The following is a 16,230-nucleotide window of genomic DNA, read 5'->3' as shown; positions in this document are numbered from 1 at the left end:
GGTGTGGAAGAGGTGAAACAAAAAACAGCAAAAAAAAACAAAAACAAAAACCCCAAAATGGCAGAAGCACTGAAAGGCATCAAAATCGATGAGTTCAAAAACTGTTTTGAGCAGTGGAAAAAGCATCTTGATAGGTGCATTGCATCTAATGGAGAGTACTTTGAAGGTGATTGAAGTTTAAACATGTAAGAATAAATGCACATTTTTTAATAAACAAATAAATGAGCTAGCACATTATGTCCAGAATTTTCAGTAAGTGCACCCTTTTTATCAGTGAATTTGGTCCCATTTTTAAATTTCTTCTTGGTTTATTCTCAGTTAAACCATTAGCATCAACTGCAAACATTCTAGGAACAAAGATAATAAATAGAGCGGTGTATTCTCATCTACATTTTATGAAAACCACTTTTGGACCTGGTTCTTTGGGTAAAGAACATCAAAAGTTTGTGATCCTGCACAGATCAGTTTCTCTACCATCTGAGCTGTAATATCCAGACGGCTGGGAAGCTGTTGACACACTATTGCAAGAAGAGCAAAATAGGCGTAATCACTAACTACAAATAGCATTTATCCAAATTTAAAATCTGAACAACATGCTTCCCAGGCTCTAATTTTTAATCCTAAGGAATTATTTTATCAACTTTTCCTGATCCTTCTTTAAGAAAACACAAGGTCCATGTATTTTCCAAGATTAACAGAAGAAAGGTTTTTTCCTTTTGTCTAGCATATTTCATAGAAACACTTCCTCTAGATATTATATTTCTGTTCCATTCTTAACAGATAGATACTTTAGTTTTTAAAGATTTTATTTATTTATTTTTAGAGAGAGGGGAAGTTAGGTAAAAAGAGGGAGCGAAATATCTATGTGAGAGAGAAACATCGATCGGCTGCCTCTCACACCACCCCCCTCCCCAGCCAGGGGCACTTCTAAGCAGCATTCTTGAGGAATGTAGGCCCCATTTCTCATGCTGTCTTTAAATAAAAAACTGCACAGATAACTTGGGCATTGGAATGGGTGGTTATTTCTCCCTGTTAAATCACTATAGCTCCCTCATTTCTTTCCTTTCATAGCTAACCCTTCCTGAAACCAAAAATGATAAATTCAGTTTAGATTCCTTATGATTTTCATAGTCTTGCTATAGGTGCTTAAAAACCCACAACAAATTTTGGTTGCAAGGAATGAGATGTTTCTCTAACAAATGACAGGTTTAATATTACCATATTACTGTTGTTTTCCTTTAATGTCTACTTTCATTCCTTATCACTCTTAGTTTCATTGTGGGAAAAGATAGCTCAGGGAATGATGGTCACTGTTAGCTTATTGAAGATGTGTCTTCGGAGGAAGCATTAAAGTTGCTAGTTTGAAACAATACAGTACCATTGAAAACAGAATAAAACAACAGGAGTGACTCCTCATTTATATATGCATTTTATTTCATTTGAATCAAGTTTCAGAAGGTACAAAAGAAAGAGTGTAGACTTCCAATCATAACTATGGCTTAAACCTGGCTTCTTGTTGAAGAGGTGTATTATTGTCTTTCATTCCCCAAGCCAAGTGCTCATGAAAGGCCTTACCTGTTAAGACCATAGCTTTCGTGATTCATTACTTTTATACTTTATTACATTTTCTATATTTTGTATCTTTCCTTATCATATTTTTATTTTCTGATGTGAAATATAAAAAATTAAATTTTCAACTTTAATTAAAGCAGCCCATAAGTTCTTTGCTACCTATGTTCTCTATAGCACTTATTACTGTTCGGAATTATTTACTCTTATATTAATCATCTGTCTACTCTACCACCACCACCACTAACCCCACTAGAGTGTAAGTCTTTTGAAGGCAAAACCTCTGTCTTTACCCATATTGTAGTCCAGCACCAAGAAAGGTGTATTTGGTATGTTATATGTATTATAAATATATGGTTACTGACTGACTCTCTGCATAAAGAAAGAAAACAATAGCTAAATATAGAACTTCAATGTATGTAACCCTTATAATTGGAATCATTATTTTGCAAATTACTTTTGTATTTTGTAATATGCTATATTGAGGTTTCCAGTACTTTATACATGTCATAACTTGTATATTTCATTGGAGAATTCCTGTTACAGAAGTTAATTTGATCATTTTGTTGAATAAATTACCTTTATAATATATGACTTTCCCTTATTTCCTAAAATGACATTTTGAGATTGAAAATATCATTTACCTTTTAGTGAATAATTTTTTCCAAAAATAAAGTCTTCCTAAAAATTTTGTCTTTATCCAGAAACCCAGGAAGGAAGCTATAGTAAGTTCTAGCAACAGTGATAGTGATTCAGGCACATCATCAGACACTTCAAGTGAAGGCGTTAGTAGTAGTGATTCAGATGATCTAGAGGAAGATGAAGAAGAGGAGGAAGATCAAAGTATTGAAGAAAGTGAAGATGATGATTCTGGTTCAGAGAGTGAAGCACAGCATAAAAGTAACAACCAGGTATAAATAGTTTCCTTGGCAATATCCATACATTATTCATATTTTTGGATTAACTTGTTTATCTCAACTCTCAGTCTATAAAGTTTAAATTTAATTATTGCTCTTACTTCTTAGTTTTGCAAAAAAAAAAAGGAATATAAGATGGAGAAACGTTTTAAAAACACATTTAGTGTATTTCTTCTATATATATATCCATCCTAAGTCACTAGGAAAACTTTAAAGTTCCCTTTTTCCTACTTGGTGTTCTTTGTTTTAACAGATGTTAAAGTTCCCTTTTTCCTACTTGGTGTTCTTTGTTTTAACAGATGTTAAACTGTTCCCTATTAACTTTTATTTGCAGGTGCTATTACATGGTATTTCAGACCCAAAAGCAGATGGACAGAAAGCAACTGAAAAGGCCCAGGAAAAAAGAATACACCAGCCATTACCTCTTGTGTCTGAATCCCAGACTCACTCATCATTCCAATCCCAGCAGAAGCAGCCTCAGGTTTTGTCACAGCAGCTTCCCTTTATTTTCCAAAGCTCTCAGGCAAAGGAGGAATCTGTGAACAAACACACAAGTGTAATACAGTCTACGGGATTGGTATCCAATGTGAAACCTTTATCTTTGGTAAATCAAGCCAAAAAGGAAACTTACATGAAACTCATAGTTCCTTCTCCTGATGTACTTAAAGCAGGGAATAAAAATACCTCTGAAGAATCTAGTTGTTTGACTAGTGAATTGAGATCTAAACGGGTGAGTTAAAAATTATTTATTGAAGAATTTTATTATTTGAAAAAGAGCTTTCATATAGTCTTGTAATATGCAGGTTTACATTAAATTTTCTTATTTTTATCCTTTTTAAAGTCACTAGAATTAAAATGCATATCAGCCAACTAAATTACTCTGATTTTATATTTACACATAGATCTGTGTAATATATATTTTGGTAATACAATCATGTCATTCTTCCTCTGATTTAATGATTTATCAGTAAGAGGAGAAGTATGTTTGAATAAGACATACTTCATAATTTTGTTTAAAATTCAATGTCCTTTTTCCTAATATCAATAGATTTTTAAATAATTAAATTCTTGAGTAAATAATTCTCTAATTTAGCAATTTCAAGTGTAAAAATCCTTTATAAAGACTTATTTTTCTTTGCCATACTGAGTGTATTATGAAATACAAAATATTTTGAGTAATTTTTATTTACACAAACGCCAGGACCACTCATCAGAAAAATTTTTTCACCTTAATTTTCTTACTACTAATTTTATTTTACTATATAATCTATATCTACATATTCAGTAGAATTCTAGTAATTAAATGATCAGTGCTTTTTATCTTAGAACCATCCTAGAGGAAAAATATTATGTTTGAACACAGTACCTTGTCTTTGGTTACAAAAATTATTATTATGCATCCTAAAGATTAGCTAACACTCATAGAGCACTTACTGTTTGCTAGCCATTGTTTTAAATGTTGAACTCGCATTTACTCATTGGATACTAACGTCTGTTAGTGCTATAAATGTTATTATGACCATTAATAGATGATCAAATTGAGATAGATAGACTTTAACTCTCCCAAGATCACACTGCTAGTTAGTCATGGAACTAGGAATTCAAACCCAGGAGTATGGTACTAGAGTTCTTTTTCTTAACTACTGTGATATTCTGCCTTTCTTTAAAAAGTCATAATGTTCTAGTTCATTTGACTCTTATTTTACTCTGAAGATTTTAAGAACGGGGTCTAAGAAAAATGACTTGAACAAATCAGCCTTTTTAAGAATCTAAATGAGTAGCTCTTAAGCTTAAGTATATATTAAAATCACCTGAGAAACTTTAGTAAGATTTCAACCCAGAATAATTAAATCAGGATCTCTTGTGTTGAGATTAAGGTATTGCATGTCTAAAATGGTTCCCAGGTTATTCAAATGTGCACCCAGATTTGAGAACCACTGATCTAAATGGAATGACCAATGGTATCATAATATCATACATGTGATAATTTGTAATGCACTATTCAGTCTAAAGAAAGAATTATTACTGGCATCATATTATTGACTTTCCATGAGTAAATTAAGCAAATTACATTTTGGGAGCTATTTAATTTAATTTGTCCATTTTCAAATTATTTTTATTTTTCAAAATACAGTTAAAATACAATATTTTATTAATTTTAGGTGTACACTCCAGTGATTGGACATTATATACCTTACTAAGTGATCATCCTGATAAATCTCGCACCCTATGACGTAGTTATTAGAATATTATTGACTGCATTCCCTGTGCTGTACTTTACATCCCCATGACTACTCTGTAACAACCAACTTGTACTTCTTAATTTCTTCACCTTTTCCCCCTTGCCTACAACCCCCCTACCATCTGGTAATTGTCAAAATGTTCTCTATGAGTCTGTGTCTGTTCTGTTTGTTCATCTAATTTTATTTTTTAGATTCAATTATTGATAGATATGTATTTATTGTCTTTTTATTCATATTTGTTATCTTTTAAATATTTTTTTCTTCTTGAATAAGACCCCTTAACATTTCATGTAATACTGGTTTAATGGTGATAACTTCCTTAGTTTGCCTTACTGGGAAGATCTTCATATGGCCTTCGATTCTAAATGATAACTTTGCTGGGTAGAGTAATCTTGGTTGTAGGTCCTTGCTTTTCATCATTCTGAATATTTCTTGCCAGTGCCTTCTGGCCTGCAAAGTTTCTGTTGAGAAATCAGCTGACAGTCTTTTTTTGTGTGTGTAGCAATCCTGGAAGTACAGCAATAACAGGTTAATGTGTGGAATGGACCGAGTAAGCTCCAATTCCATTTTCTAGTTCCAAAAATCCATTCACTATATTGACCTCAGATAGAGGATGTATCAGATATTAAACTGATAAGAACAGATCCTACACTTGATTTTACCCAAAAGTCCAAGAAGCAATGAGCTGACAGTCTTGTGGGAGCTCCCTTGTAATTGTTTTTCTCTTGCTGCTTTTAAGATTCACTCTTTCTCTTTATCCTTTTGCATTTTAAATATGATGTGTGTTGGTGTGGGCCTCTTTGAATTCATCTTGCATTTCCTGGACTTGTAGGTCTAGTTCCTTCACCAAATTAGGGAAGTTTTCTGTCCTTTTGTCAAATAGGTTTTCAGTTTTTTGCTTTCTCTTCTTCTGGCCATCTCCATGATGTGAATGTTGGTACACTGAAGTTGCTTCAGGCTCCTTACACTATCTTCATTTTTTCGTATTTTTTTATTTTTGCTGTTCTGAGTAGGTGTTTTTGTTTGTTTGTTTTTTGTTTTTGCTTCCTTATATTCCAAATTCCTGAATGATTCTTGACTTCCTCTATTCTGCTGTTGATTCCCTGTAAATAATTCCTCATTTCAGTTAGGGTATCCATCATTTTTGACTAGTCCTTTTTTATGCTGTTGAGGTTCTCGCTAAGTTCCTTGAGCATCCTAATAACCAGTATTTTGAACTCTGCATCTAGAGATTGCTTGTCTCCATTTTGTTTAGTTCTTTTTCTGGAGTTTTGTTCTGTTCTTACATTTGGGACATGTTTGGCTCCTCATTCTAACATCCGCCCTGTGTTTGTTTCTGTGTATTAGGTAGAGCCACTACGTCTCCCAGGCTTGGTAGCATGGCCTAATTAGTAGGTGTTCTGTAGGGTACAATGGCACAGCCTCCCCTATCATCCAAGCTGAGTACTTGAGGTGCACCTCTCATGTGGACTGTACACCCTCCCATTGTAGTTGAACCTTGATTGCTGTTGGCACGTCAGTGGGAGGGATTTACCTCCAGGTTGATTAGCGGTAAGGACTGACTGTGACCACCAACATCCAACTAAGGTAGAGGATGTGCTGTGCAAGGGCCCAACCCCTTGAGCAGGATTTACTTCAGTGAAGCTCTGAGTCCACCCCTTGTGTGCGTCACCTATGGTGTTAGTTGGGTGGTGAGCCTCAACATGGTCTTAAGCTCTCCACTGTGTGCACTGGCTCTTGGGCCTCCTGCGAGGTGCTGACCAAGATCAGCGGCCACCTGTTCTCTGCCCAGGGCCACCCAGCATGAGCTACAAAGCTATCTGCTGATGGCTGTTACTTGTGCTGGACTTAGAGGTGCCCAGATGAGTCCAAGCTATTAACTAAGGCCAACTGCTGCTAGCGCCTATACTGGGAATACTTAGTGAGATATATGAGGCCAGATGCCGCTTGTTTGAGAGATTTTAGGAAAATATGAAGCATGAGCCAAGATAGGCCATTTGTATAGAAACACTACTGGAAACAATTTGGGTGGGCCCAAAAATTGGGAGTAGCAGGGCCTTGGAATCAGCAGGATGGGACGAGCAGTGTGGGCCAGGTTGATGGAGACTAAGTTATGGTGCCTGTCTGCCCACTCTATGTGAGGAAGGACTCGGAAAAGGAACAGTGGCCTCTGCCAGCACTTCTGTCTGGGAGAAAGCCATCCCTCCATCTCTTGCCCTGATGCCAGGCAATTCAGTTCCTCCCTGTATGTCCCTGGTTCCTTTCAAGCTGCTGCCCCAGTGCTGGAGTTCAGAGGGAGTGAATCCAAGTAGGTCTGTGTATGGGTCCTTTAAGAGGAACTGCCTGAAACTCCAGAAGCCTCTGTCTCCCTCAGCCTCAGTGCCCACTGCTTTTTACAGCCAGAAGTTATAGGCACCTGTCATCCTGGCACTGGAACCCTGGGATAAGAGGCCTAGTATGTGGCTGGGACCCCTTGCTCCTCGGGATGAGGTGGTGCCTCTGCAGTGGAGCTGTCCCTTCTAGTTTTTATCTGCCACATGTGGGTGTGGGATCATCCTGTTTCATGTTTCTGCCCCTCCTACCAGTGTTTATGTGGCTTCTTTAATTCCCTCATTGTAGGACTTTCATTTAGCCAGATTTTAAGTGGTTGTGAATGATATCTGTTCAGTAGTTTAGCTGTAATTTTGACATGCTTGTGGAAGGAGGCAAGTACCACATTTACCTGGCTCCAATTTGTCCAGGAGTTGTGGGGCCATTTTAATGCTCATTAATGTATATTCTGCTTTGAGATAAATGAGTTTTTTGAGTAACATGAAGAACTATTTGCATGATAAAAGGCTTTTTAATTTTTTTCAAAGAGTTTCTTATTTAAAGAATTTTATATGACTTTATTAGAAAGTCACTTGTTAAATACTGGCTTAATAAATGTAGCTATGCTAGGCTTTCTACATATATGGCCTTATGTAATCCTTACAGCATTGTGTGAGATAAAGAAATTATGGCTGAGAGAGGTAAGCACTTGCCAATATCACAAACAATTTAAGAGCAGAAGTGTTTTAAACCAAGGGTTTTCTGATTTCAAAGCACATGATTAAGATGAAATAATTTGGTGTTTCTTAAATAATAGTAGTTCATGGGAAATACTTATGTGAGTGGGCTTTCACATTAGATTCAACTCTAAACACTTTATCTTCTTGCTGTTGGTACCTAGTATTGACTTAAAAGGTATTTTCTAAATACTTCTTTTATAACAGCTCTTTTTCTTTGCATGATTGTCTAATATAGGTAATTTTGCTTTATTTCTTATGAAAGACTGAATAGTTTCATGCTGTTCGCTATGTATCTGCCTACCTCACTAGTCTATGCTTTTCTTGAGTATTATTTAATCATTGGGTCCTTCCATACTCCTACATGTGGGTATTTAATTCAAATCAATATATTGGGTTGGCCAAAAAATCCATATGGTTTTTTTCATAAAATAAAAGACACATTTTTTATTTTCACCACTAACTTTATTGATGTGGATATTTTGAGTATATCGGCTATCTCCCACTATCAGCTTCTAGTGGGTAGAGGCCAGTGGTGCTGGTAAATGTCTTCCAATGCATAAGACAGCCCCACAGCAAAGAATTATTTGACCTGAAAGTCAATAGTACTAAGAAACTTTGCAGACCACCATTGACATATTTCATCAGTCACAGCACCTTCTCCATACACTGCACAAAACTGTTTTTCCATTTGAGTTTCATTTTTACCTTTCTTGAAATAATAAAGCCTGATACTGTGGAAATGTTGTGCATCTTCTTCCATCTTCAATATTAAAATGGCTGCACAAAAATTTACCAATTTTGGTGTTGTTTTTTTAAATGCATGCTGATACGACAACTGTGACAATACAATTTGACAAAATTGTTTTGAACGAAGTTAAAGACAACTAAGCACTACTAAAGCCATCATATGGAAAAAACTAAATGAACTTTTTGCCCTAACCCAATACATTAATTGGGTATATAGACCAGGAGTGAATTTTCTTTATCATTTTTGCCTGAAGAATTTTTTGTGTGTGTTGTCTTCAGAGTCTCAGGTAGGGGCTGGGGAGCAAGAGCTTGGAGACAGAATAGAGAGATTCAAACCTCTCTCTTCCTATAGTCCTGTTTATGTTCCACTCTTCATATCAAAAATGACAGCATGTTTGCTATAGAAGAGTAACTGATATTTGTCTTGGATATAAAATGCAGATATATTTGGTTATTTTTGAAACCTTCAGTTGTCATATATAGGAAGAGATTCTTCAGAACTATAGAGGAAGGATCAATTTCAGAAAATTAAAATATAAACCTAAGGGAAAGTTTTGTTTTCATGACTTTTTTTGATCCTGTGTATTTAGAGGAGAAATTACTACCTATAAAAAAGTACAAAATTATTACATGACAATTGTGTTCTAGGAAATGAAACTACACCAAGTAAATATGAAGTTTAAGTAATATACACACACACACATATACAATATACTATAGCATGCAATATTTGTCATACGAATTGTCATATTAAAAAATATTAAAGTTATTTATAGTAAGAATTTTGCTATAAAATTATTTTTAAAAAATAACTACAATTATTGGTGTGATTTTTCATATTTTATTCACTGATTAAATATTGATTAAGCACTTTCCTTTTTTAGGATGTTGCCTTAGGTGCAAATATTATGTGACAGTCTTTGTTTACAATTAATTATCTTAATATTCTAATTTTCTAAATTAATACAGTGAAAATGTTAATAAGCTAAAGAAGTTTATATAGGAATTGCATGCTGCTAATTAGTACTGATGCTTTAAAATATTTAATAAGTATTTTGTATGGCATTTCATCTACATTTATTCTTGTGAAATGCCTGCCACAGATCTTTGCTGCCTTGATCAAAACCTGGGTCCAGTGCTAACAGCACTGCTGATTTTAATTTCAAGGCAACAATTTCCTTTATTTCTTTCTCTCTTTTTTTTAATCCTAACCCAAAGATCTTAAGAGAGGGGTAGGGGGGGCGGGGACAGAAAAGAGAGAGAAAGAGACATCCATCTGAGAAACAAACATCAATCTGTTGCCTCCCATATGCTCCCAACCAAGGATTGAACCACAATCTAGGTATGTGCCCTGACTGGAAATCATATCCACAACCTTGTAGTGTACAGGACGACTAACCAGTTGAGGCACCCAGCTGGGGCTCAAGGCAACAATTTTCATTACAAAATTTTATATGTTTCCATAACTTAAAATGTTTTAATCAGTCTACTTCAGTTTATTTTTGCTTATTTTAATTTATTTCAATAAATAAAATCTGTTTGATTTTATATTTTCAAGAAGATTTTGTTAATGAAATATTTTTTTCTTTCTTTACAGACATAAATTTTAAGGTTCAATGGTTTACAAATTACTAACTTTTCTCAAGGATAATTTTTCTAAACTCTTATTATACTCTTTCCAATGCTGATATGCTGAAGGCTCTCTAAAAGGAGATCCCACAGAATGCAGAGCCAGCATTTCTACCAGCATTATATCATGTATACTATAGCTTGTACAGGGTAGAATATAAGGAGGTGAAGATGCTAGAAGGATAGAGGTCATGAGTGCTTCTGGCTAGGACAAACATGGAAAGTTTCTTGGGTTAGATTTTGAAAAATGAACAGCAGTTCATCAACTTAATATTTATAAATGGAGGACATTTCATGCAGAGAAAATAGTTATAACAAAATGTGAAGGTAGTGAATGTGTGACATGCACAGAGTGTGTCAGGTAGTCTGGTTAGACTGGGGAGGTATGTCAGTGCCTGCTTAAAAAGTAATCACCGTATCAAAACAAGTATTTAGGCTTTATAAAGTTGGCAGTGATGGAGGAGGCACTAAAGCTTATGACTTGGGAGCTATTGTATAGTATTAGACTTATATTAAGATTTAATTGGCCTTGGTGTATAGCATATATTGAGAGGTGGTTGTGAAGATACGATGGTATGGCTTAAATTTGAGCAATATTTTAATGAAAGAATCAAAAAATATATAGTAATATGGCTGACTTGAAGCAAAGTAAATGATGATTTTAGAGTTTCAAGCTTGGATTATTGAGAAAAAGGGAGCAATAGTAAAGAGGGGGATAGTCAGGAAACATATCTTAAGGGGGAAAGACTAATTGAACTTAAATATATTATGTCTAGCCAAGGTTTAGCAGCCAGCTAATCATCACGGCCATTACTTTTATAGTAGTTTTAATCATGATTTAACTTTGTATATAAGCATTGTCAGCTACTGAAGGCAATTTTAACTTATATTTCAACAGGAACAATATAAACAGACATTTCCAGCACAGTTAAAGAAACAGGAGTCATCTAAGAGCCTGAAGAAGGTTATTGCAGCTTTGTCAAATCCAAAAGGAACCTCTAGTTCACCAGCACATCCAAAACAAGCATTAGAAAACAACCACCCTAATCCATTCTTGACAAATGCACTTTTAACTAATCACCAACCAAATGGAGTTATTCAAAGTGTCATTCAAGAAGCTCCTCTGGCACTTACTACCAAAACTAAAATGCAGAGTAAGATTAATGAAAGCATTGCTATTGCAAGCAGTACCCCTTTTTCCTCACCTGTAAATTTGAGTATAGGTGGGAGAAGGACCCCTGGCAGTCAGACAACTGTAATGCCCTCTGCCTCTCCCATACTTAGTCAAGGGAAGGAAAAAGCAGTTAGCAATAATGTAAACCCAGTAAAAACACAGCATCACTCTCATCCTGCAAAATCTTTAGTGGAACAGTTTAGAGGAACAGATTCAGATATTCCCAGTAGTAAAGATTCTGAAGATTCAAATGAGGATGAAGAAGAAGATGATGAGGAAGAAGATGAAGATGATGAAGATGATGAATCTGATGACAGCCAATCAGGTTATTTTCTATTTTAAAATTTAAAGTATTTCAGTAAATGCTACATGAAAGAAACATTTTAAAGAGTTCTTAAGTCATAGCCTTAAAATTAACATCATTCACTATTTCACACAGCTATGTGTGTTTCTGGTAAAATATAGGAGTAACTGGAATTGGAAATCCTAAGTAAAATTCTCAGCTTTGTTGTTCATTTAACATTAAACAAATAATACTTTAAAGTGATTATAAATGATACATGAATTTCATGAAGTTGCTTAATTTTCATTTAGTTCAGGGCCACTCACTTGTCCTTTTTTCATCTCTTCTACTACTTGTTAAAATGTGTCACAGTCATTCAGAAAATACCAAAAACCTCAATCCCTGTGAATATCAATTAGCAACACAGAATTTATTTAATAACATGTATGCTACTTCTTGATTTTATTTTGATTCACTTTTTGGTTTTGTTGTTCTATTTGGTGGTGGTGGTGTTGTTATCTTCTTTTTATTTTTCCTCCCCTTAACTTTCCTTCTTGTTCCACAAAAGATTGAATATATAAGCTTAAAATTTAAATACAAAGATGAAATATATATCATCAGAGTTTTTAGATTTGTTACTAGTCAGCCACACATCCATTTTTTAAATTTTTAACTGCCAATATGAATATGAAAATATATAGTTAGTTTTACAAATTAAAATATCTGTAAGGTAAAAAGAATCTACTTGCTCAGGGTAAGAAGAGCTTTTCCTGTAATATTTTTCCTGTTGGTCCCATAAACACAATTTTACGTGATAGAATGTAAATATTAACAACTTTTAAAGACAGCTTTTATAATTAACTTTAATGTATACTGATAATACCACAGAAAACACAACTCCACAAAAGGTATTGTTCTGAAAACAATTAAGATACAGTACAAATATCAGTCCTATGTTTATCAAGTTAAATCCAGGAGTAGATTTTACATATCTGTAGGAATGGATGCATTTATAGGACTACATTACTAGAACAAACTTTAATTACTAAATGATTAAATTATCCCACACAATTATTTCAGTAGTTCTAGTCTTTTGTGACCTGAGAAGCCTGATGGAGTCTTACACCCCCATAGAATAACTGCAGCAGAAAAGCCAATAATCTCCAGAAAATTGTTTTCTTTTATCTCAAAGTCCAGATGAAAGTATGATGGTAGTCCCAATCTTCTCTTCCTCATACGGAACCTAATATAGTTCTTAAGCTATTGGGATCTATTAATTTAAATAATCAATTCTATTCCCTCTGTATTTTAGTTTTTCCATTAAATTAAAAGTGATTTAAAGCCACTAAACAGAACTTATCATGTGAGTAGTGTCATATGAGAACTGTTTTATTAGTGAAGTTTTGAGTAAAAAGGATATTTTTAATGAAGAATCTTGAGGATTTATAGACTGCGTACATTATACTCAAATAGCTTGCAAGATAGTAATTTTTGTATTTACTCTTCAGGAAGATTGCTCATTTGAGTTCTCATTCACAGATGCTGGTTCCTGAGCTATTCCATTTAGGTACAAACTGCAAATTGTTGTTGATTATCTAGTTATAATATACAAATGCTTCTTTTACTTCCCAGAATCAGATAGTAATTCAGAATCAGATACAGAAGGATCAGAAGAAGATGATGATGATGATAAAGACCAAGATGAATCAGATAGTGATACTGAAGGAGAGAAAACTTCAATGAAACTGAATAAAACAACTTCCTCTGTCAAAAGCCCTTCTTCCATCAGTCTCACAGCTCACTCAACACCTCGTAACCTCCACATAGCAAAAGCCCCAGGCTCTGCTTCTGCTGCCTTATGTTCTGAATCCCAGTCACCTGCTTTTCTTGGCACACCTTCTTCCACACTTACTTCAAGTCCACACTCTGGTACCTACACTTTGTTTTTATTATTGTAAAGTAGGAGGCAAACCATAGCAAGAATTCTTATTTATACAGTGTTCTGAGGATGATCTCATTGGAATCAAGTTGCAGCTAGATTTACGTTGGCTAAGAGACATCAGCGTGTATTTTCTCAAAGGTTATGACCCATTACCATTTTTATTCTCTGTGCTTGCAATTTTAGAGCTTGCTTAATGACAGCTCTTGATTTTGAATTCTTTCCTGCTTCTGTGTTTAATTTATGCTTCTACAATTTAATATTTGATTGAAAATGGACGTTTTTTGTACTTCATAAAAGTTAGCTCACTTGGTTATTTAAGACACAATTGCATATCTTCCCAACACATAGTCAATATCATTTATATTTGTGAGTAGCATTAATATTTCATTAACATACCCCATCTTTATTTTTCTATTTGACCTTTTATAAACTTCTAGAGGTTTTCACTGAAAGTTTTTACATTAATATCCCCGAACTATTCTCTATTCTCATTTCAATAGCTAAGATAATACAGAGGTGTATAGTGAAATACTGTGTTGATGTATATATTTGTGTTAGTGAAACTTGGTTGCCATCTGAAAAATTTTACATGTAATTTTAATCAGGTTCCTTTGTACTTTAATTAAAAGAGCTAGTAGTGTTTTAGACTGGATTTAAATATAATGCAGACATTATATTATTTTTAAATGCATGAGCCAGCTGTTGAAATTTTTCAGCATCTTAAAACTCCTTTTCAAAGAAAACAAATGTATATAGTTGTCTAAACTTCTATTTTCCCCCTCCTACTTTAGACAATTTCAAATAATAAAGTGAGAGAAAAGCTATATTTTTACCGTGCCTTGTATTCTCTTTAGAGAGAAAGACTAGTTTTTGTCATGCAGACCAAAGGAAAAAAAAAAAGAAACCCTCTACTGTATATAATGTGTTTTGTTGAACAATCTAAAAATAATGTACAAGTTGCAGAACAACACTAATAATCCAAGTCATTAAGATATTTTCTTTAAAGAGAAGTTTCAAAACTATAAGTAAATTGTCATCTGTGTAAATTAGTCTTTTATGTTAACTGACTGAATTTTCTTGAAGGCACTTCTAAAAGAAGAAGAGTAACGGATGAACGTGAACTGCGTATTCCTTTGGAATATGGGTATGGCAAATTAGGTTTCTGTTTTTGTTTTTCCCACACATATTTTTATGCATGTTTGATTTCTCATTCTCTACTATTAATAAAGTAAATATACTGCATAGTATTTATTAGAGCAGAAAAGACAGAACAAAGGACAAATAAGATAATGTATCAGAAAACTAAAATTAAAGCTAACAGCTGTGTTTAGCTATGGCAGAGTTGGGATGGAATCATGCATCCAAGTGGAAATATGACTGAAAGAGAAGCAAGAGCAAATCATCTGGTGAAGGGCAGGAACACAGTTAAGAGTGCCATAAATTATTGTGAAGGTAGAGTTAAAGGACAGGCAAAGCCATTATGGGCAAGACTGAAGGACTTGACCAGAGTTCGGCTAAAATGGTTTTAGCCATTTCCTCTTCTCACTTAAAGCTTTACAGCTGTAAAAAATCAGTAAACATTGACACATGTTACTGAATGTCTCATTTCAATATCAGATATGCTTTCTAAAAAATTTAATGGATTTTAATATTTGTAACTTGAGTCTTTTATTAATTTTTAATTGAATTACTTAGCTAAAAATTGAAATAATTTTAATAGAAATACATCTGAGTTGTATAATCAGGGTTTTAATATTTATTTTCTTTGTGTTTATCATGTTTTCTAAAGAGCATGTTTTTTGTTTTTGTTGTAGTTTTTAGACTTTTTAAAAATAAGTATGTTATAATTCTCATTTCTGTTATGCATAGCTGGCAGAGAGAGACAAGAATAAGAAACTTTGGAGGGCGCCTTCAAGGAGAAGTAGCATATTATGCTCCATGTGGGAAGAAACTTAGGCAGTACCCTGAAGTAATAAAGGTACATATGTTTGGTGCCTATTATGCATGCTTAAAAAAACACACTCCTTTCTCAGATAAGTTCCTTGATACAAAATATTCTCTGTATGGGACTAATATACTTAACCTAAATTGAACTCCTATAAATAAATAGCCCCTTGATAGAATATGCAAAATAGTAGTGTCCTGAAGATAGCTGTACAACTAAGCTGGGTTGTCATTATTAAAACCTGAAGTGGAAAAATATGTGATTTTTTCAGTATCTCAGCAGAAATGGAATAATGGATATCTCAAGGGACAATTTCAGCTTCAGTGCAAAAATAAGAGTGGGTGACTTCTATGAAGCCAGAGATGGACCGCAGGTATCCACTTTTTAAAAAGTATAGTCTTTAAACCAAAAAATAGTACCATACCTTAATGAATTAAATTTCACTACACTGTTAGTTAATTGGTATAGCAATTCGTATACCTTTGTGGCAAACCCTCAACAAGTTCTCAATTTACTATTTCTGTAGCAAGGAGCTTTGACATAACAGATGTCTTTTTCAAAATTTTAAGTGAACTTTTTCCTGTTTGTTAATTCTGTCAATAACTTTAAAGTTTATACAGTATAAAAGTATCTGCATGTTCATGTGAAATATAGGAAAACATTAGTTCCCTGAAAAGGTAAACAGTTTTTTTAGAAAAATAATTTAAATAGGAAAAACATGTTGTCATAAG

General features: G+C 34.0%; 1 protein-coding gene and 1 non-coding gene across 2 annotated transcripts in view; one reads left to right on the top strand and one right to left on the bottom strand.

Annotated features, from left to right (window-relative positions):
* LOC150022090 (WD repeat, SAM and U-box domain-containing protein 1) overlaps positions 1–16,230 on the top strand; it is a 429,825-nt gene that overhangs the window by 249,525 nt on the left and 164,070 nt on the right. The window contains exons 9-15 of the mRNA XM_090280155.1: positions 2,274–2,480; positions 2,821–3,216; positions 11,054–11,654; positions 13,245–13,541; positions 14,638–14,698; positions 15,424–15,532; positions 15,771–15,872. Of these exons, the coding sequence (XP_090136281.1) occupies positions 2,274–2,480; positions 2,821–3,216; positions 11,054–11,654; positions 13,245–13,541; positions 14,638–14,698; positions 15,424–15,532; positions 15,771–15,872 (1,773 nt within the window). The remainder of the gene's footprint in view (positions 1–2,273; positions 2,481–2,820; positions 3,217–11,053; positions 11,655–13,244; positions 13,542–14,637; positions 14,699–15,423; positions 15,533–15,770; positions 15,873–16,230) is intronic.
* Positions 5,221–5,411, bottom strand: LOC150022092 (U2 spliceosomal RNA). Its single transcript, XR_016513568.1, has one exon. It is a non-coding gene; the product is annotated as a U2 spliceosomal RNA (small nuclear RNA).

This window comes from Furipterus horrens, unplaced genomic scaffold (genome assembly GCF_987537825.1).
Source record: "Furipterus horrens unplaced genomic scaffold, mFurHor1.1.pri manual_scaffold_1, whole genome shotgun sequence".
Lineage (NCBI taxonomy): Eukaryota > Metazoa > Chordata > Mammalia > Chiroptera > Furipteridae > Furipterus > Furipterus horrens.
This window is presented reverse-complemented; position numbering and strand designations above follow the sequence as displayed.